This window comes from Athalia rosae, chromosome 2 (genome assembly GCF_917208135.1).
Source record: "Athalia rosae chromosome 2, iyAthRosa1.1, whole genome shotgun sequence".
Classification (NCBI taxonomy): domain Eukaryota; kingdom Metazoa; phylum Arthropoda; class Insecta; order Hymenoptera; family Athaliidae; genus Athalia; species Athalia rosae.
The window spans coordinates 31018206-31039549 of NC_064027.1; the positions used below are offsets into that span (position 1 = coordinate 31018206).

General features: G+C 39.3%; 3 protein-coding genes and 2 long non-coding RNA genes across 17 annotated transcripts; 2 read left to right on the forward strand and 3 right to left on the reverse strand.

Annotated features, from left to right (window-relative positions):
* Positions 1-114: 114 nt before the first annotated feature.
* Positions 115-4109, reverse strand: LOC110117134. Of its 2 annotated transcripts, none has more exons than XR_002305814.2 (2): positions 3836-3976; positions 115-3714 (listed from the first exon to the last, which is right to left on the reverse strand). XR_002305814.2 is itself a non-coding variant. In XM_020853689.2 (2 exons), the coding sequence occupies exons 1-2, from the start codon at positions 3914-3916 to the stop codon at positions 169-171; spliced, it is 351 nt and encodes a 116-aa protein (XP_020709348.2). In that variant the 5' UTR covers positions 3917-4109; the 3' UTR covers positions 115-168. The 2 variants fall into 2 exon arrangements, 1 of the variants encoding a protein (XP_020709348.2); XM_020853689.2 differs by having other exon boundaries at positions 115-438; positions 3836-4109.
* Positions 660-10242, forward strand: LOC105688525. 9 transcript variants are annotated; one of them, XR_007277010.1, is made up of 6 exons: positions 660-994; positions 4066-4918; positions 5007-5381; positions 5449-5545; positions 5670-5969; positions 6056-9090. It is a non-coding gene; the product is annotated as an uncharacterized LOC105688525 (long non-coding RNA). The 9 variants fall into 9 exon arrangements; XR_007277004.1 differs by lacking the exon at positions 660-994 and having other exon boundaries at positions 4096-4918; positions 6056-8597; positions 8821-9090; XR_007277007.1 differs by lacking the exon at positions 660-994 and having other exon boundaries at positions 4096-4918; positions 6056-8597; positions 8824-9090.
* LOC105688244 (vacuolar protein sorting-associated protein 51 homolog) lies at positions 8975-12800 on the reverse strand. 2 transcript variants are annotated; one of them, XM_048650304.1, is made up of 12 exons: positions 12621-12800; positions 12351-12539; positions 12115-12249; positions 11802-12023; positions 11122-11717; positions 10847-11060; positions 10535-10759; positions 10123-10457; positions 9872-10049; positions 9414-9526; positions 9240-9332; positions 8975-9107 (listed from the first exon to the last, which is right to left on the reverse strand). In XM_048650304.1, the coding sequence occupies exons 2-12, from the start codon at positions 12429-12431 to the stop codon at positions 8996-8998; spliced, it is 2304 nt and encodes a 767-aa protein (XP_048506261.1). In that variant the 5' UTR covers positions 12432-12539; positions 12621-12800; the 3' UTR covers positions 8975-8995. The 2 variants fall into 2 exon arrangements, with proteins under 2 accessions (XP_048506261.1, XP_020709345.2); XM_020853686.3 differs by lacking the exon at positions 8975-9107 and having other exon boundaries at positions 9109-9332; positions 12621-12795.
* A 3105-nt stretch (positions 12801-15905) lies between these two features.
* On the reverse strand, positions 15906-16945 carry LOC125499936. Its single transcript, XR_007277015.1, has 2 exons — positions 16487-16945; positions 15906-16370 (listed from the first exon to the last, which is right to left on the reverse strand). It is a non-coding gene; the product is annotated as an uncharacterized LOC125499936 (long non-coding RNA).
* LOC105688531 (tyrosine-protein kinase Shark) lies at positions 16256-20914 on the forward strand. 3 transcript variants are annotated; one of them, XM_012404927.3, is made up of 14 exons: positions 16256-16554; positions 17395-17532; positions 17609-17772; positions 17868-18053; positions 18273-18357; positions 18490-18648; positions 18735-18940; positions 19066-19230; positions 19308-19518; positions 19570-19832; positions 19942-20071; positions 20138-20306; positions 20392-20518; positions 20611-20914. In XM_012404927.3, exons 1-14 carry the CDS (start codon positions 16479-16481, stop codon positions 20806-20808), a joined length of 2277 nt encoding a protein of 758 aa, XP_012260350.2. In that variant the 5' UTR covers positions 16256-16478; the 3' UTR covers positions 20809-20914. The 3 variants fall into 3 exon arrangements, with proteins under 3 accessions (XP_012260350.2, XP_012260351.2, XP_012260352.2); XM_012404928.3 differs by having other exon boundaries at positions 16268-16554; positions 19585-19832; XM_012404929.3 differs by having other exon boundaries at positions 16269-16554; positions 19942-20050.
* Positions 20915-21344: the final 430 nt, after the last annotated feature.

The window sequence follows — 21344 nt, forward strand, 5'->3', positions numbered from 1 at the left end:
ATCTCCTGTTGCACTTACCGAACTCATATCAGCGCGAATCATGTTATAACTGCTATCGCTGAAGGTGAAAAAAAAGAAGACTAAGTTGACCAAAAATATCCCAACGCAACAGGGTAAAGTGGTCACCTGGATCTTTTATTTATTATCAGTAGTATACATTTATAATAATTAGAAATATGATCGATAATACATCGTGCACTGTTCAATGATTTCAGATGTACAATTATTTATGATAATGATGGCATCTTCACTTCTGAGGAAAGCTCTACCGCGCCGTGCGTCCCGACCCATTGATAAGCACTTGAGCAGCAGGAGACATGGAAATTCGTAGCCCAAGCTATTCACTCCTGCGGCACTAGTACTTAGGAACAGGACAGGATTCCTTGTGATCAATTTTCTCCACTGTCGGAACGATGATATTTTTTGGTATGTGTTCACCTGAAATATGAATATTATGTCGTCGTAGTTAATGTTATTAATACCGTTGTGCTGAGCAAGCAGCAGCAAAAAAATGAGCACTGAAAAGAACGACAGCCGTTTTAAAAACGTACACATGACGGGTACCGGAGAAGTAGAAGTAGGAGGTGGTATTAACTTAATAAGCTGACTCGAGAATCGGCAGCTATTATTCAATTGGTCGAATACCATCGCATGATGTAAGTACGTGCATGTCATCCATACCGCTGGACAAGCCTAGCCAGTTCTCATGGGTATCGATATGAAATCTAACATACTTAGGCTTTCAAAAGCGCATTTGCTATAAAATTTTCCAGTCGTATTAAAACTAGTCAAATTACACAAATAGAATTCTTATTATTTCCAGTACGATCGTTGGACCGGTAAGGCAACAAGGTGTCAAGGGTTGAGGACGACCGTGAATTAAAAACATTCTGGCAAAGGGACGTAACGTCGCGTCGTAAACTCAACGTAGAGAGTCAATTGGTGCAGAACGTAGAATCGACAGGATTAAGGAAATCCTCATAGAGGAACAGAGGTATTCGGCCGGCTTTGCCGTTATGATTAATTATTAGATAATTGCTGTCGTATCCGATTGCTGCGTGTTCACCCATCCATGACCCGGCGAAGCATTGCTTATCCATTGTATGTGTTTTAAAAGTTGGAGGTAAGCAATTTGTGGGTACAATGCCGGTGGAATGAGTAAAATTATACAAGTTAGTCGGTCGGTCAGCGTTTAATAATTAATGGCATAAAGTATACCGTACCGTGTGAGATCATCGTCGCCATCATCGTGCAATATTTCCTTTACACACATGCAGAGCAGAAAATATATTGAGACACGAACGGGAGAGAGAAGTAGAATTATACCGTAAAATATATCAGTTGAAAAAAAAAAAAGAAAAAAAATGATGGTCAATGAACGGATGGACGGTAGGATTCATTGAACCGGCCTTGGTACCTTATTAAAGCCACCTACTGTGCTGGTTTTGGACGCTTCATAGAATGCGTTCAAGACGATATCGTTACACTTCTTGTTTCTTCCGACCTCTGCGCTCATGAATACACATGCGGTGTATTCTACGTGGAAGTAAAAAAAATTCATAAAATAGCAAGAATTGACAAAAGTAGGAGATCAATGTGCCTATATTTTATATATTACATGCGCGGGCGTTCCTTCACGTATCATCTTCGTTTCTGAAAACACTTCGGGGAATTTTATTCAACGGCCAATTATTAGAAATTAAGAAATGCAGGCTGTTGCAGTACTGACAATGAGAGAAAGATGAAAGGAATTGAAGTGAAGAGAAGAGCGGCTTAGCTGAGTCTGTAGAGGGGAATTCAGTTACGTATTTTAAAAACTGGTCCCATACGAAGCATTGAAACACGCCCAAATACAAACAAATTATGTATAGTCACGTTTTCGATTATTCTACTTATACCGAAAGTCCCAACGGTTTTACCAGTACTTGCGGTATATTGTTATAATCGAATTTTTGTAAGCGGACGGTTTTCTTTCGATGTGACGACGCGATACAAAAACTATTCGACTACAAGACGGGATTTGAAAATTTGAAAACTGATCAGCTGGTGATTATTTTTATTGAAGCGGCATATGCTATTCCAAATGGGATGATGTATATCGAAGGGAATGAAAGTAGAATTATAGTTCGCGAAATGCTACGTAGAGGCTATACCGAGCGTGTACATAAATGGGGATTAATGCATAGACTGGAACAGAAATGAATGTTAATTCTTGCATTCTATTCCCTCTTCGCACGCTCCATATGTTGGTCTTGCCATCTACTCCGCTTCTCCGCTTCTCCGCTTCTCCATCTCCATCTTCTGCTTCTTTTTCTTTTTTTCTTCTGCTTTTGAGATACAAACACATTTTTATACCACACGCCTATGTATAAGTATCTGACAAAAGTATGACCATGTATAATGGATATTTAGGTGCGTATGTAAAACGAACGTTCAGATATAGCTGTTCCCATAGAATTACACCGTATCGTTGTACATGCGGATTATCAAAGCCAAAGATGCATTTTATAATTACATTATAATACCCTTGCAACTGTGCTGCAGCAGCAGCAACGTGTCATCGGCGAATTCCAGCTGTGAAAAATTTATAAAAGCAAAGACATTATACGATGAGATGATAGGAAAAAAAATCGATCAATTGATAGTCGGGGATCCTTCTTGAACACTCCTTATGGAAATCTAAATGAGACTTTCATCTTAATTCTACGTACTTGGAAAAACATACGCAGATATTATGAAAATAACGTCGATTAGTTTGACTTGATACACACATACATAGGCATGTGTTAGTGATATGGTACAACTTCAGAGTCGCCTTAGCGCATTCCTTTGTACTTTTTAGAATTTCCATATTTATACATTATCGCCGACAAGTCTAAAGCCATACACGTACACATACTCGTACAATGCCTATATTGGTATACATATAGATGTGCATAGGTATACACATGGATATCTCGTATGCATATATATGGCATATGTGTACTACACATACGAGTATATAACGTATTAGTTATAAGAGACTGAGCCAGGTTAAGAAGTCATGAGAGATAAGGTGGGAAACGAACGGTACGCGGCGACAGCTCATACACATCGTAGCCAGAGACAGAAAACCGCTTTTGGAAAAAACAACGCACAAGTATACGGTTGAAATATACCAACAACAGAATCTTCGTTATTCGAGTTTTGTATTGTTATTTATACATATATATTTTCTTTTTGCTCCGGCGTCTCATCGTCAATACCGCAGATATCCTACGCTTCTACGCGAATCCGAGTCTTTTTTTTTCACACATCACGATACTTTCGATTAATTGGATTTTCTGATATCGAATTCTAATTTAAGAAGCCAACCAGGATACAGGGTACATAGATATCGAGCTATTACATGATACGTATGAAATTTGAAAAATTTCAAGTACATCGGAATATCGAATGCGTTGATGAGAGGAGAATAATTGAAGGATCCAAAAGCAAACGAATAAATCAAAACCGGCCTTACCTCGAGACACTGCACACTGTTACTGCACAATTTCACAGTTTTAAATTATAAATACGAATAATCGGTGAATAAATGGTAATTAGGTATCTGTGTGTATCCGTATATGTATACTACGTTACGTATACTGAAATCTGAACGTGAACTTTTGATCCTAGTTTATGCGGCCCCGACGTCATGGCTGATTGCGTTTTCTCTCATTTTTTAATCGTTACCTGTGACACGAATTTTCCGATGGTAAAACATTGCCTCGAAATTAAATTCAAATTGAAAAAGTGTACTCTGTGTTTATACATTTTTTTGTTCGTTTTCAATGCAATATTTGACATTTTATACCTTTTCGAACCGTATATCCTGCGTGCGTGTGTATTCAAATAATCGGTTTATCGTTGTACGATGGTCTCGGAAAACCGGCATTTTCCAACTCTTCCTACGTTCTATTCATTGTGCGTACAAATCGTTCCGTTCCGATCCGATTCAAACAATTAATTATTTATCTTATGTGGGTATGCATATACCTATTTATGTAAATACATAGTGAAATGTCTATTATTATTCTTTTCCAGGGACTGATTCGGAAGATGCGCGTTACGCGAGAGCAGATACTCGACTGAGTGATAAACGAGCCTTGATTGGCTTAATATAGTACGTTGCCGGAGTAATTGGTCGCTCCCTTGCCGTGCGGGAAATGATTGGTCAATTTAATCCTAGGACGTAGTGCATTAGGCATTCAGTCGACGTACAAACTCCCTATTAACTGTCATAACTTTGTTCTTCTTCTTAGTCTTACGCTCCATTTCGTTTTTCTTCTTTTTTCGCTCCTCCTTTTCACGTTATTTGTATTTATTTACAATTATTAATTCAATCCTCACGCGAACCGTACGGATATCATTCGCGTTTTCATCCCTTGTTATCTCTCTCTTTTCTCCCAAATTCTTCCCACCTTCCTTTCTGTCAATGCGCTCTTTTTTCTTTCTTGCATCATTATAATGTGACTATACCGTACCGATGTATTTACGTACCGTACCTACGAGTTCTCCCTCTCTTCGGATCAATTTATCAATTTAAATCACTGCATCGTGACTGTGAATGGACCGCGCGCACTATATCTATACACAGCGTACGAACTACATACATTATGCGCTATGTTTGCGTGTATGCATGTCGTACATGTAGTACACCTATACGGGGTGTGAAGAAAAATATTGAATCATCGTCATTCCGACCTGTACGCAGAAAATAGATGAAATTACATTGCGATCGTAGAAGGAACCGGAAACACATGTCGAATAATGTGTGCTCTCTACGGTCAAGTTCCCTCTGAAGTAGTTGGAGGGGAAGAAATGCAGAGATACGTTCTGCCTACTCACAATTCATTGGATAAATAATTATTCCCACTTTCCCGAGACGGTCATGTAGGTACGATCATGTACGGGGACCAAGAATTACAATCAAAATCTTCAAGCGATCTATTATCGTTAGATTATTAATGTGTGTATACTTGCAGATATCGGAGGATATAAGTGTACGGAGCTTAAATGTGCCCGGAGATGATGATCTTCGGGGATTGGGGAAAATGAGCGAAGGAAAACAGTTGATAGGGAGCTGTCGGATACTTCAGATGCGACAGAGGCAGGAGCAGCTTAGAAAACAGCAGCAGGCGGTTTGTTATACGTTTGCAAAGTAGTACGTACGTGCATAAGTACGTGTACGTACCGTGCATCATTATGATCCGATGGTGGGAGACTTGATGTACCAATAGGAAACGTTCGTTCTTAACTTACAATTAGAAGGGTGAACAAAAAAGTGGGGAGTACAGGCGGAAATCCTATTCTAAACATGAATGAATCGTACGTCACATTTGATACGACCATCGAATTGGGTAGTTTTATTTATTCATTTATTTATCCCTATTCTTACAGACATTTGTTATAGTTACCGATTTTCAGAAAACACCGCAGCAGCGATAACCGGCGACGATGTACACATACCGCGACGATGTGACGACGGCGCCGAGTCAACAACGTGAAAAGTAATCGTACCCAGGTGAAAATTAATTGTTTTTTTTTTCTTCAAAAAGAATTTCAATCACCTACGGCACTACTACTTAGCACACGATTGCGGCTTATAGTATGTATACATGACGATGATACGGGAACCAAAATTTCAGCGACGACGACGACGACGATGATGATCCTACGAAGACGCAATGATCCTGGAGGTTCGTTGGACGTGAGGTCTACCAAGGAACTGATGATTTTTCGAAATTGGTCACGAAATTTATATAATGCCGACAATGCCAGCTGCAACAGTGCCGACGTTGTATTAAAGTAAACACAGGGCGGTTACGATTTGTATAATTAGTCATTGCTGAATAATTTTCGGAGATCGACTACTTCGGTTGTACTTCGAACGTCTTATTTGTCGATTGCAGCAGCTGTTGGGGATTGACCGACGCGATTATTATCAGGTATTGTTATTACTGTTGTTATTAATTGTATTGTTGTTATTATGATAGGTATACAGCCAATATTTATAATATTACTGTCGGTAAAGTGGTCAAGATGGTCCGAGCTGTGAACACAACAACGAGCATGTGGAATATTATTTCTGCCCATTATTGCGGTCACAAAGCGGAACGTCTCCAATAATTACAGTAGAATTACTGCACTTTTCATTGGAACATTCTTCTCAGTGTCGTCATACTTTCTTTATTTTTCTTGCCGTTGGTTCTTTTGGTATCTCATAATATTTCATGCGAACTTCGACTAGATTTTGGATGAAAAAAAGAATTTCGACGTTATTTCAATGAAGACATTTTTGTCGTTGAAAGTCACGTCATCATCCGACCAAGGAGAAGAATTTATGATTGTTTGTGTCAAATTTGGGCTCCAAGCGCATATTGCGACATGTCGAACATTGGACGCGGGATTATTCATCGTTTGTTTGAACAAACTACCGAAAGTTCATCGCCGCAGTGCAAAGGCTGTGTTATACTCGAGTAAACTTCTCACAACTGACAATAAGACGGAGATAATCGCCGATGGCAACTATGACGACTAATCCTCGACACATTCTCCATGGTTTACCATTGCGATAGCCGTTATACAACACGCCCCTATGCTATGCATATAGCCATTATATGTTATATGCCTGCAGTTCTTTCAACGACTCAACGAGTCATGCAGACTTCAATTTCATACTTGGTAATGAAGAATAAGTAAAAAGCTATACACACACCCATGTATGTTACCGACGCTATGAAGAAATCCCGCTGAATAAGGGTGGGAGCATGGTGGAAGTGTGTATTTTTTCCTCTCTTTTTTCTTTTGATCATATTTTTTTCTTCCTACCCTCGTGTTGTATATGAGTTTTCGTTTATCATTGTGAAAATCAGGCTTTGGTTCGTAGCGGGTTTCAAAAGCTGTATTATATACGATGATCGCTTCCTTCGGCAATGTTCATTTTTGTTATACCTCCGTGACTTTTCCCATGCGGGTGTACTGTACGCTCATTTAAACTCTCCCGCCTTTTTTGTTGGATGGTCTTTTTTTTGCTGTGTGAATTACTCTGTTTCACCAATGGCATGACAAATGTTCATACGAAGTATAAAATTGATATCACAAACGAACTAAAATAAACGACAAAATAGGATTGCTCGTCCACCTTCTTTTCTACCAACGAATCGATTTCTTTTTCTCTTTTTGATGGGCACACGACCAAATCTCGCGAATTTATTTTCTGGAGAAAAGAATTACCCGATATTTGTTCGGCCATGCTTTCGGCTTTACGTGGATACATGTCTCTACGTGCAAGTTTTTGTTCCGCTTTTTTTTCACAAGAATGTGAGATTGTTAAATGTGTGCAACGTCTGCGTGGGCGTATATCTGCAGTTGAACTTCTCATCCGGCGTGACCGCCACATTACATTAAAAACTTATTTCATAGGATCAACCGTAGATATATCTATAGATAAACCGTATTTTGAAATGTTAGGTTGACGGAAATTTCATTTATACCGTACATGTTGATATTTGATGTATTCTAAATCCTAATACGGTTTCCGATAATTGTTCTTCTATCTTTATTATACCACTGTCGGAATCTAGATCTAAGTGCGAGAATGAATCGTGTGTTTTGTAATAGAATTTCTCGAATTATAGGATACTCAAAATAACAATTATCGCTCTACGAATTTGCAAATAACTTCTAGAACGTTTCTTGCCAATTAATCTCAAATTTACACTCACCTAGTTCAATACTACGTAGGATAGTCGTAGGTGGTAATAATCTAGTTGATAGTATTACGAAAATCGATCTATAGAATTATAATTTTCTTTTTCTTCTGTTTTTGGTGAGAAATTTTTTGGTTTCAAATTGAGACTTTTTCACGTGGCAGTCTAAAGTAGAGTGGACCGTTCGCAGTCATCGGGTATTAAATTCTCCCCAATGTACACATCACGGCACAGATGCACAGGTGTTTTTTCTAAGGTCACGTGTTATCAACGATATAGATATAACTGAAACGTATAAAATTCAAATATTATTACAATATATGCGATATAATATGCCACATATCGCGCAATTCAACGTATCCCAATAATAAGCTCAACGGCGACACCTCTTCGTGACAAATGGGGAGAAATGTAAAATATTCATTTATCCGTCACCGGTTCCAGAGGTCAGGTGGTGCCTGCAGAATCAATTGTTAAAAAAAATGAAAAAGAACAAAGAATATTTTGTTTCAAACGACAAGAAGAATTCAACCTATCGTTCATTACCAAAGTAAAAGCCATTATCGGCTATTCGAACTTTTCAATAGGACTTGTTCAACATTGTTAGTACACCCTGTAGATATGCGAGTATTTTAATATACATATTCTTATGCATACAGGGATAGGTGTGCAGGGATAGGTGTGCATGTACGTGTCGCTACCAACATATTTAACGATGGTGGCAGTAGGCTCTGAGTGGCGTTAATTTCAACTTCCTCTCCGTGGATGAGATTCATTCCACGGGTTTCCGGCGCATACCCACACACCACATTCTATCCAATTTAATACACTCACCACGGTGAATTTATCAACCCGAGAACTTGTGTGCGTATTATTTGTACGCTTGTTTCACATACCCATATCGTTAGATTTGGATCTGAAGCGTCAAAGAGTATAACGAAAACCTGGAATACCGTTGCCAGCCATTATTTTGGCAATTGAATGTTCAGTTACAACTATTCGTTGTATTATTTTGAAATTACTTCTTGGCCAGTAGTAGTGGAATTAAAATATAATAATAAGATATTTTCTCTTCTCTCCCATTCAGTAGGAATAAGGAATGAATAGCGACGACGAACGCCCACGCGTGGTGTACCCGGTGGATCGCATGCGAGTGTCAAAGTACGATGCAATGATTCAGATGTCATGGTGTCAGATGCCTCCCGTCTTCTTTCACGGCGGTTAAATTGGTGAAAGCATTACCAAAGAGGGGTTAAACGGTTTCAATCGGCCTTAACTTCTTTTAAACGCATACCGGTATTTCGAACTACGGAGATATTGCCATCGTCGTTAGATAGGAGGGAAATTCTTGTGATTAGATTTGGAAAATCTCTAGTTAGTTTGTACTGAACAATTCGTATATTCGTTAGTTTTTTTTTTTTTTTTCTTTTCATTTCATTTGTTACAATTCTATAAAAAACAAATATTGAGTTTTTGGGTAAAGAATCACTTCAACCTCTTTCGCAAATAATATCAACAACGCTGGGCTCCATTAGAACTGGCTCCAAACATCTATGAACTGCGCTACCCAATATTTCATCGAGTAAGAAATGCACGAGGCTGGAACAAAAATCGTAAAAGACAAGTTGAAATCTCGATTTAAAGTCGATAGATGGGCAAAACAAATTACTTGATATTTACTTTTCATCAGAGACAAACCGCCACAAGTAGAGCTGCAAATAATGGGTATCGACTTGAATTTGCTGCAGACCATATTTGCTGAAAGTTCGGAGTCTCACACACTCCAGGAACGTCTATGAACAGAAAGGTATATATATTTGTTAAGAAATAAAGAATTTGAGAAAATTTCACCGGCAAGTTTGCTTTCCGAATCCACGAATAGGGTGCATTATGTTACAACATGCGAGGATTACGTGTGATTTATGTACGCGTCTATACCGAGGGAGTTGGCGTAACGTATCCACAATGCAAAGTGGATAATGGTTGCGTTATTTTGTCATTGCACTCGCTCCACGCCACCTGCAACGATTATTATACCGTCCCTCCCAAAAGTTCAATTATTATCAGAGCTCGTAGCCCAGAGTTGATAGTTCATCTTACTCAATAAGAGATCATAGACTACGATTTGCTATACTTGCCTTCAAACTGATCTTGATAATTCCAGTTAGAATGGAGGCCTTGCTGAACTGGACCGAAGAAAATATTTCAATGCGTTCTGAAAACAGCTTATGAATGTTTGTCACCAGAGACGAATCCAAGTGGCTTGGTGTGTACGAAGACCAGTTAGAACGATATAGGTGCCTTGAGACACTGACGCTGGAAAACGTGTCACGTATTATATATTCCACAGAATGTATTCAAATGTATGTTTCAGAGGTTTAAAGCGCACCTATGAGTTCTTCGGCTGCTATCGCTACTTCTGTCGATTTGCCCTTCAGAATCGTCATACAAGGCAGAAACCTGCAAGTCCATTGCTGTCACATCTTCGACAACCCTTTTCATGACTGCCCTCACAGTCCTGGGTTCGATGGTATGCAGCCAGTCTCTAGTTTCAACAGATTTTCTGAGCATTTGAGAAACGGAGAGGCCTTGAAGACGCACGTAGTGGTTCAATAGATTTTGTGCAGCTGTTTGAAAATTGTTGGAAATCTCGCTCTCCGGGGTAATGAAATTTGTCGAAGATGCGTGTCTTTCGATATTGAAAAGATCGTCTGTTGTCATCAGCTGAAATTATCACGTAATTTGTATGAGACTGGCAGACACAGTTGATGGAACCTTTTTCCTGAAATAAAGAAACTTACCAAGTAATGAGCACTCGTCTCTTTAAATTCTATGCACATTTTACTCAATAATAAAAGTAAAGCAGGTGGGAATTTGGGTACGTCGGATCCGGAGCAAAAACCACTGGCTGTAGCCGTTAGATGATGAAGGAACCCGATTACGAGACCTTCTCTTACTTCATCGACGCAGAAGCATTGGACAAAATGAGATTTACCACCGAATGACAATTCTGGCTGTAGAAACACCTATGGGGAAGATTCGATCGACACAGATGTAGAATTACAATCCCGAAGATTTTCATTCAAACAGGAAAGCTACGAAATTTAGATTACCAGTAAGTCTTGCAGTATCCCTTTGACCTTTTCTAATGTGGGCATCACAAGGGATGCTTGGAGTTCTGCAAGACCGGATTCTCCGTCTTGCGTAACTTTAGCCGCTAGAGTTTGCCTGACTGTTGCAAGCGTCTCTGTGAGATGCTGTTTCAGGGTATGCAAATGATTTCTGCACTGCTTTCGACCGGCATTTATCACTATCTCCGTGGCAGTTCTATAGAGAGTACATGCAGAATTCAGTAACTCAAGTATTCTATTAAGAAGATTTCACTTACCCAGCAAAGTCATTTTCATTACACAACGTATTAATCATTTGCAAGCGTCGGTAAAACCTGTCGAGGGCACGCACCAAAATTGCTGTGTCCCCGACAACCTCGACTCGTTTGCCGACGAGATCGAAATATTTCTTCACGTTATTTAAAATGAAGATGTCCAACTTTGCCATGGCTTTCGTATCAAAATCGTCGCTGAATTCATTATCATCTAGAGGTGTTCTGTTGACGAACATATCTTTGTAAGAAGCTACGATCAAGCAAAGGTCGCTTAAAAATCCAGAACTTCCCATATCAACGAATTCTATCACGTCATTTTCACACATGTCCTTAAGTGTATCCAGTTGTTCCATTAGCCTTGTTTCTGCATGGATTAGAAACTCCTTGCACAAAGACTCCGGAGGCTCTTTGAGCTGCAGCAGGAGATCCACACTCTCAGCTAAAGACTTGGTAGTTGCATCTCGACTCTGGAATTGGATTCTGAGTTTGATTTTTAGTTCCTCTACGATCTCTTCGCAGTCTTTTTGTATCCCCTGGAACGAAGGCATGTTTCCATATTGGTTCAAGACCCGCTGAGCATGAATGTAGTCTTGAACGGCCTGAAAATTTTATAAAACAGGTAAGTTCTGGAAATCTAAAGGAGAAAAACACAGCTATGCCTAGTGTAAATGATTAATAGATACCTCAGAATAATGCTCTTCATTCATTCTGTTTTTCAATTTAGCTGGCAATTTGAACAGAAATTGTAACTTTTTTAAGAGAGCGTGTACAGAAGATAGTCTCGTTATTTGTTGCCTCGTGCCTTGAAGAGTCGAAGATATTTGCTCCGAGAATGAAGTAATACTGTCCATATTACTGGAAAGGGAATCCATGCTATCTTCCATTTTCTTAAAGTCATTTTTCATCTGCGATGTAGAATTGTGATTACAACCAATAGATGGTTTTTGTTAACGAATATTCGAGTAATGCCTTTGTAACGACGGTTAGTGGAGTCACCTTTCTGATGGTGTCTGTTGCAGAAATGAACTTATTATAGTTTTCGTAGACCAGAGTTTGCATATCAGAATGAAGTGTCTGCGTGTCGCGAATGATTTCAGTTTCGTTATCCATTATCTGTCTGAGGCTACATTCCTGCACGAATTAATAATATCAGATTGTATTATAATAGTCAATCTATGAACGTACGATGTCAAGTTAGGTTATTGTTTTTAACAGAATCGTATTTCGCTCACCTTAAGCATTTTTTGAAGATACATATCGGGATTAAAATGCTGTCCGTTTATGTTATAAGAATTATCATTCGTTTCCGACATCCTGAATTATTTCGATATATCTCTGATTATCCACCTAATGAACGAACGATGCGACAATAATTTGACAGCTTGATCGCTGGCCTTGTTGAATCTTTTGTATCACATACGCTTTGTGAAAAAAAAATAAGAAATAAATAAATTCTAACCACAAAGCACAATTACCATTAATTATTTGCTACAAAACTCAACTTTTTGGGGCTGCGACGCTGCACTTTGACGCTACAATGAATCTCGATGACAGATGATGCATTCTCTTAATTTTCTCTGATCTGGGGAGTTACCTGCAAACGTCATTTGCGCGTGGAGTCAAACACGTCAAAGGTAAACGAGAGGGACCATCAAAATGCGCACCCATTCCAATTAATTTGTCAATTACTGCATCTTCCTCTGGTCCTGGAAGTGTTTTATGAAATGCAACTGAATTTACACCATCGTAGATTTATTCCCAATCTTTCCTAATTTTTTCCGATTTTTTCTAATTTTTCCAGATTGTTTCTGATTTTTTCTGATTTTTTCTAATTTTTTCTGATCTTTTCTGATTTTTTCTAATTTTTTCTAATTTTTCCTAATTTTTTCTAATTTTTATCGATTTTTTCTGATTATTTAATTAATTATTCGAATTTTCCGCGCATTTCTCTGGGCGCCGCCATTTTCTCTAAGCTCCGCCCACCGGGAGTACAGCTAGCGCCATGTGGCGGATTTTTGGTGAACTAACCCCCAGAAAAACGCGAAAGTTTTGACCCTTCTTCAAGCGAAACCGGAAAAGTATTGACCGCTAATTTCTCTGAGCTCCGCCCACCGCGAGTACAGCTAGCGCCATGTGGCGGATTTTTGGTGAACTAACCCCCAGAAAAACGCGAAAGTTTTGACCCTTCTTCAAGAGAAACCGGAAAACTATTGACCACTTTTCCGAGCGAAAAACTTGAAAGTTTTGACCCTCCTTGAAGCGAAACCTGAAAAGTATTGGCCACTTTTCCGAGGAAAAAAACGCGAAAGTTTTGACCCTTTTCGAGCGAAACCGGAAAAGAATTGACCACGCCAGGTGTCAATAATTCAATAGAGGTCAATACTTTTACGGGCTCGCTCGACGAAGGGTCAAAACTTTCCCGTTTTGCTAGGGGTTAGTTCACCAAAAATCCGCCACATGGCGCTAGCTGTACTCGCGGTGGGCGGAGCTCAGAGAAATTAGCGGTCAATACTTTTCCGGTTTCTCGCGAAGAAGGGTCAAAACTTTCACGGTTTTCTGGGCGTTAGTTCAGCAAAAATCCGCCACATGGCGCTAGCTGTACTCCCGATGGGCGGAGCTTAGAGAAAATGGCGGCGCCCAGAGAAATGCGCGGAAAATTCGAATAATTAATTAAATAATCAGAAAAAATCGATAAAAATCGATAAAAATTAGAAAAAATTAGGAAAAATTAGAAAAAATTAGAAAAAATCAGAAAAGATCAGAAAAAATTAGAAAAAATCAGAAAAAATCAGGAAAAATTAGAAAAAATCGGAAAAAATTAGGAAAGATTGGGAATAAATCTACGATGGTGTAAATTCAGTTGCATTTCATAAAACACTTCCAGGACCAGAGGAAGATGCGGTAATTGACAAATTAATTGGAATGGGTGCGCATTTTGATGGTCCCTCTCGTTTACCTTTGACGTGTTTGACTCCACGCGCAAATGACGTTTGCAGGTAACTCCCCAGATCAGAGAAAATTAAGAGAATTCATCTAATTTATAATCTCCAACGCATGACATTCGGCAATATGCACAACGTGCAGCGTACTCTACTCTCCCCCTCGAATCTTGGCACATTTTCTGAAAGGTCGTACAAAACACAAGGAGTGCATGTTCGGTTTTCTCCGAGCCCAACAGGTGAGCTTAGAAAAGATTTACTGGTCTGTCGAGAGATGAGGATCTGGTTTCTCTTCTCACCGAGGTAATTCTCTGCACTTCGATGCCGTTATCAGATTACCTACATCTAGGAGGCCTCCGTACAGCTCTGTGCAACCATTCCTTGGCTTGGACAAGCCAAAGTAATTTTATTCTACGCTTAGAAGACACGAATCAAACGGGACTCGCACTAGATGCTGCCGGTAACTTCCTAGAGGATCTATTCTGGGCTGGAATCATCCCATACAAAGACCCGACAAAGAGTGGACCTGTAAGCCCTTACATTCAATCAAAACGTCTGGAATTATACAAGTAACTATTCCAATATCTTTTCCGTTAGTATTAATCCACCTGTTCAATATATTTATGCTGCTCTTTTTAGGCTCCTGACATAGAACGAGAGAATCTATTATCCTACTACTTTCGTATTTGTCGTCGCGTTATTCGGGGATCATGCTCTCTCCAGGTACCATACGCTCTAACATTGAGACGCGAACATACAGATTATACGCAACCCGATAATTCATGCAAACACAGGTACAAAACTAAGTACATCTGGACAATTTGCTGAAATTCGAACTACTGTCAACGCTAGAGCAAGCGCTAGACAACGTGTTTTGGGAAAGGGCATTTTACAATTAAATGAGCTCCAATTCTTTTTTTTGTGTTCATCGTTCATATTTAAGTTTGGACCCTCTGACCATGTACACAATAATAACATAAAAGTGTTGGATCTGTAGTAAAACGTTGTACATACATATATGTATGTTTCTGAAATTTGATTTCACAACATATTAGTTCTATTGGCGGTGAGAAGTGTATTGGATGATGTGAAGATTTCACCGTTTGTTTTTTTGAATGATGTACTGTATCTGGTATGGTATGTGTTATGTGAATCAGCAACAATATATATTCATAATATGTAGATTGCAAAGTGTAATTGCATTCATAAAAAATATACTTGGTCTAGAACCACTGGCGTGATCTCCAAGACGTGGAGACAAATCCGATGTTGCTCGGGATGAATTCTGCCATATCTTCAATCTTTAACATTGTGCCGAATGGTTTGACATCTGGTTTCTCAACAAACGGACGAATTGGTGCAATTCTCCATGATCATATTCATGTTTAGGTTAATAATCTACAGATTTTGGACGGGTCTTGACATAAACGTACGCAGCAATCAAAAAAAATATTGCAGCAACAGTCGGCAGAACTACTGTGAAGAGTCGCTGTTTGTTCTCGATGAATTCTTTTCTTCGTTCCTTCTTCTGCTTGTTCGTTTCTTTTGTTTTTCCCTTCAACTGACGCATCTTCTCTGTTGACAAAGTAACAACAAACAATTAAAATTCAATGATACAAGAAAGATATATTGTACGTTTCAGTTACGTATGGTATGGAATTCGTGTAAATAATAATTAGGTATTATTAGTGGTAAATATGGTACTCCTAAACCCTGAAATGCTGGTCCTTGGACAAGTGTTGTGTTTCCTAATTTACAGTGTCTCTAATGCATGGACATAGAAGAGAAAAGAACCTTCTTTCCTAGGTCCATGCTCTAATGATATTTATATTTGGTAAGACCGGTTACCTTGAAACCTTCTGAATTATAGTTTCTCAATGTGGTTCTCCTTAGAGATGTCACTAACAACTGTAATCACTCAACGATGAACACCCAATGAAAGACGTTCCGATGGTTCAACGTGTCATCGGTGTCATGCGATGACACGTATTGCACGTAGTAGACGAGCACGTATCAACATTCGCTGGTATGTATACGTGGTGTACGCATGATGTTCACGTATCACATCAAAGGAGAAAAAATTAAAATATCATGATCACCGATTGTGCAAAATCCGACGAGGTGCTGCCGCCGTGAGATTTTCTGTCGAAGTTGTGATGCTGTTACCTTTTTGAAGCTGTCGATAAGTGATTCTGCATATACCAATGATATAACCTTCGCGGTCAAACATGAAAAACATTTGTGTGTAACTCAATGTCAGTGGACTCATGCGTGGATCTAACAACGTCATTTTAAGCAAAGATTGTTGAAGACCTGCAACATCGAGTAGAAGGTGTTAACTTTGCAGGTGTACATGTTATTCTGGTGCACTTCTGGCCTGACATCATTCTAGTCAGCCTTCTTGTGTCGGAAACGTCAATAATGCCCACCGAAGAAAGTATTTCCTGGTATCACGGAGCCTTATCCCGGTCGGATGCTGAAAACATGTTAAAAGAAGGTAATTCGAAGGGTTCCTAATATTGACATCGCTTCGAATTCCGAATGGATTGGTCACTCGCACTGAGAAAACTTTGGTGTTCTGTTTCTGGACTATTATACAGCATTAGCCTACGAACATTAGAACGTCTCGTACTTTTACTTCTTCAAAGCAAGGCTGATAACTGATAATCCGCGGTTGACATCGTCTAAACTGATATAAATCCAACGACTACTAATCTCTATTAGTTATTATTATTCGCCATTCAACGTCTCCATGGATTTTAGTTATTGTCTGTAAATAACCGATGATTTGTCACTTTTGTTGCTTTATTTTCTTTGAATGCTTTGCTACTGTCTTTGATTATAGGAGCATCTGATTATATTTTTTTTTAACATTCCAATCTATTGACTTACAGCTAATGAGCAAGTTTCCGCTCTCGCATATCAATATGCAAGTGGAGTTCCGATGCTCAGGGAACCAAGATTAAGCTTGGTTGCGACTGGTGCCTCTTTGTAAGCTTCCGACGCAATGTCGATCTTAGTAATTATTCAATGTGTAACTGTTACCACTAACTGCATGATTAATCGCTTAAGTCTTTAAACTTTCAAACGACTCCATTTATAGAAATTTTAACAATACACATCATAAAAGTAGTACTCTGGTATTCGAAGCGCAAAATTACGAAATTTTTGGCTTTTAATTAAAATTTACATAGATTCGGCTCTTGGATTTCACTTGTGAAATTCATTTTTTGTTTTGTCTATGCTTTGTTTGATTAATTGTGACGTCAAGTACCGATCAAAGATTGTTTATGTATTCAAAATAAATTGTAAGCATTGTTTAATTCACATATTTCAGAGGGAACTGCGGATGGTACGTTTTTAGTAAGGAACAGCAGTTCGTCTTCCGGAGACTATGTACTCTCTGTTCTCCATAATGGAGAAGTAATTCATTATCAGATCAGAAAACACGAGGAAGATGCTTTTTTCTCCATAGGTATTTTCCACCCTTTGGTAGCTTTGCTTTGCTTCAAGGTTATCACTCGTATACATTCATTTTGAAATATCCACAGACGATGAAACAACGATTCATGGTCTGGACACTCTGATAGAATATTATCAAGAAAGTCATCACGGGCTTGAAACAGTTTTGTCTAACCCTTGCAAAGGTGCTCCGCCACCCCATGACACCCGACGACATGGACGGACAAACCTACTTCACAGAGCCACTATTCAGGTAGCAATTCATAAATGTTTCGGTGCACCTCCTAACTTCAAAAATCGAAGTACACTTGGAGAAACTTGGAGCTGTATCTAAATTTTTTCTTACAGGGGAATTATACAATAGTGTCTGAATTACTGAAGTGCGGGTACCGCAGCTTGGATGCAAAAAATCAGCTGGGACAGACAGCTGTGCACTTGGCAGCTATGGATGGAGCTGATGAGATTCTAAAAAAGCTAATCGAAAATAAAGCCAGCGTGAATTGTAGGGACTCTGCAGGGTACACGCCTCTGCATGTGAGTGAGCAATAATGAAAATGGATTTCTACCTTTCACCTCTATAATTTTATTAATCCCGACAGCGTTATTTATTATGTTTTTTCCAACATGTTTTACATCCCCATTTTCAATGGCACATAAATATTTTTGCAGTGTTTGGCATCTATTTATTCCATTAATATGAACGATTCTAAGTTTGAAATTATTATTCTTGGTTTTTTTGTGTTGCTTTTTCAGTATGCATGTCAAAGTAATTTGCCAAGTACTGTTCGAATACTAATATCAGGAGGGGCAAACATTCAGGCCAGAAATACAAAGACAGGTAATAATTTTTGTGGACATATAGTACAAAGTTTACAAACACTACACCAAGCATTAATTTCAAAGCATGATTTCATGTGTCATTCACGAAACTTATGACCATAGAATTGACTAGTATTTCCAAATCCAACAGGTATGGTTCCGCTGCACGAAGCGGCTAGCAGAGGTCACAGCACAGTTATACAAGTATTACTTTCTATGAATGCTCCGGTTAACCCTCGCACAATAGCGGATGACATTCCAGCAGATCTCGCTAGGCGAAATGGACACATCGATTGTGCAAAATTATTATGTAAATCTGGTTTTAGAGCATATAGGGAATATATTTTAAACTTTCCACAAATCCAAACTACTTGTATTCTTCATTTTCTGTATCAGGTGATTATCAAGGTCCTGCGCCAAGGGAAAAACGTAGCGAATGGTATCACGGTACTTTGGATAGAGCTGAAGCCGTTGCCCTACTACACAAGCACGACGATCTTGATGGATCGTTTTTAGTTAGATTTAGCGACCGACATAGGGGTGGCTATGTACTCACCGTTATGTACCATAAACAAGCATATCACTTTCAGATACAGAAAAAGGTCAGCCATGCTCAGTGTACATACAGCTTTTTGTCAGATACATTACGATTGTTCTTTGGATTGATCGAAAGACTACGTTAGAATAGTTTCTTAGGTTATTTTAATGTTCTCTTGCATCAGTACAGAGGGACTTGCTGTTCATTGACAATGGCCCTTACCTTGCTTCTTTGGAACATGTCGTAGAGTATTATCGGTGCATGCCCGATGGCCTGCCCGGACCCTTACTTCAACCAATAGCTCCGATACCTCGACCACCGGTTCCTGAAATGCCATCATCTATTTTTAATGGGGTACGTTATGTATATTGGTATACAATTCTGGGTCCGCATTTTCTCGGTCTTTCATTGTACGGTGTTTTCTTCGCTAGAATACTCTCACGAAATTGAGGCAGTCAACCGCTAGGCAGGGCCAATTTACTAGAAATGCTTCACCTCTTGCCGAGACCTCATCTATTCCGGTACAGCCAAACCCTATTCAAAATATCAACGTCGAAGAACCAACGGCATCGCACAATGCGATACAATCTACAGATTCGAGCTTTGACGCTAATTTCAATCCAAGCGTACCACAAACTCAAGGTAGTACACAACACCAATAACAAAGTATAATCATTCGAGATAATTTGAAAGGTAATTCGTTGACAGAGTTCATACCTGGGGCGAATTTGTTACTCGGAGAAGTTCTGGGAGAAGGTGAATTTGGATCAGTTTACAAAGGGGTTTACGACAATTGGACGGGTATTCAAGAGCCCGTTGCAATCAAAACACTCCATGAATCACACAGCCAAGCCACTCGCATCGAGTTTCTGAGGGAGGCTCGCGTGATGATGTCCCTCAACCACCACTGCATCGTCAGGCTCATAGGACTCTCCGAGGGGCCACCGCTACTTATGGTAAAGAAAAAAGAATATTTAGCACTCACACTTGAGTGTGATTACTACCGTATTCGTATACATACCGTATCTAGTGTCTAGTGTATACCTTATCACATTGACACGTCAGGTTCAAGAATTGGTCCCGCTTGGCTCAATGCTGGCTTACCTACTGGAGTTTCCGGATAGAGTCAACCCAAACTACGAGCTGAAAATATGGGCATCACAAATTGCATGTGGTAACAACACTTTTGTTGGTGGTAAATTTTCATCGCTAATCGTGAGATTTTAGACCTTGAAATAACGTACGCATGAAATTATCCTAGGTATGAAGTACGTAGAGGAGTTGCGGCTTGTACACAGGGACTTGGCCGCTCGTAATATTTTACTTGCTTCGAGACATCAAGCAAAGATCAGTGATTTTGGACTGTCCAGAAATTTCGGTTCCAATGATTACTACAGGGCTACGCAGGGCGGAAAATGGCCAATAAAATGGTAGGTCGATTATTGTTCAGGTTTCATAATGATTCTCAGATCCCCTGACATCAAAATACAGTAAACACCATTTTATTTCCCAAAGGTATGCACCAGAGTCTTACAACTTTGGTACATTTTCACACGCCAGCGATGTATGGAGTTTCGGAGTCACTTTGTGGGAAATGTTTTCTTACGGAGAGCAACCTTATGGCGACAGACGCGGAGTAGATGTAAGCCTTATTCCACACTTTCGAATATTCACCAGATAAGATCTAACGGACGCATTTTCGATCGATGATTAATTTATATGAACATTTTCCAGGTAATACAGCTCGTAGAGAAAGGCGAACGGCTTGAAAAGCCCGAGAAATGTCCGGATCACATTTACACGGTAATGAACCGCTGCTGGTCATACGCCAGCACGGATCGTCCGACGTTCGCCGAATTACTAGAGATATTTAGCAGCGATCCCGAATACATTAATATCAAAGAACTCGTTGCCGCAGTAGATATAAGTTGATTATACATGTGCTATACCTATATCATTTGAACGTATTTCTTACCATTTTATCCTACCTGTTTTCAGAGTTGTACGCTGAAGAAATATACGTATTTGACTAACTAAATGTTTTCGAAAATACTTGATTAAATATTCATCCTGTACGATCCCTTTCGGTTTCGCTACGCCCTACAGACAAACATGCATTTAGTCATGATTCGTACATTTCGAATTTTCGCTTTGCGGAAAATCTTGAGTTCAATAAAATTCTCAACGATACTTGGCTATACTTTGCGATACTCGGGTCGATCCTCGCCCTCGTGATATACCGTCATGTTCGACATTTCGATCATGATCTCGAAAATCCATATTGACATTGTACTTCGTCATCTGTCAAAAAGGTACGGCTCTTGAACGGTGCGGTAAACTCATCTTTATGGATGACTGAATTAGGTGAAAGATATCACCTTTGGGTAAGTCGCAGCAACTGATAGATTAGTTTGGATTTTCATCACTCGACAATTTTTCTGTCGGTGTGGGTTTTAGGAGTAAAAGGG

Excerpts from the sequence above, each read along its gene's own strand:
- LOC110117134 (XM_020853689.2), bottom strand. The coding sequence starts at position 3,916 with ATGCCGGTTTTCCGAGACCATCGTACAACGATAAACCGATTATTTGAA. Across the intron at positions 439-3,835 it reads AGGATATACGGTTCGAAAAG|GTGAACACATACCAAAAAAT; the intron begins GTATAAAATGTC and ends TTCATATTTCAG.
- LOC105688244 (XM_048650304.1), bottom strand. The coding sequence starts at position 12,431 with ATGTCGGAAACGAATGATAATTCTTATAACATAAACGGACAGCATTTT. Across the intron at positions 11,061-11,121 it reads AATGAAAATGACTTTGCTGG|AACTGCCACGGAGATAGTGA; the intron begins GTAAGTGAAATC and ends TACTCTCTATAG. Across the intron at positions 9,108-9,239 it reads CCCAGCGTTGTTGATATTAT|TAGAGATTTTCCAAATCTAA; the intron begins TTGCGAAAGAGG and ends GTACAAACTAAC.
- LOC105688531 (XM_012404927.3), top strand. The coding sequence starts at position 16,479 with ATGCCCACCGAAGAAAGTATTTCCTGGTATCACGGAGCCTTATCCCGG. Across the intron at positions 16,555-17,394 it reads TGAAAACATGTTAAAAGAAG|AGGGAACTGCGGATGGTACG; the intron begins GTAATTCGAAGG and ends CACATATTTCAG. Across the intron at positions 20,072-20,137 it reads TAACAACACTTTTGTTGGTG|GTATGAAGTACGTAGAGGAG; the intron begins GTAAATTTTCAT and ends AAATTATCCTAG.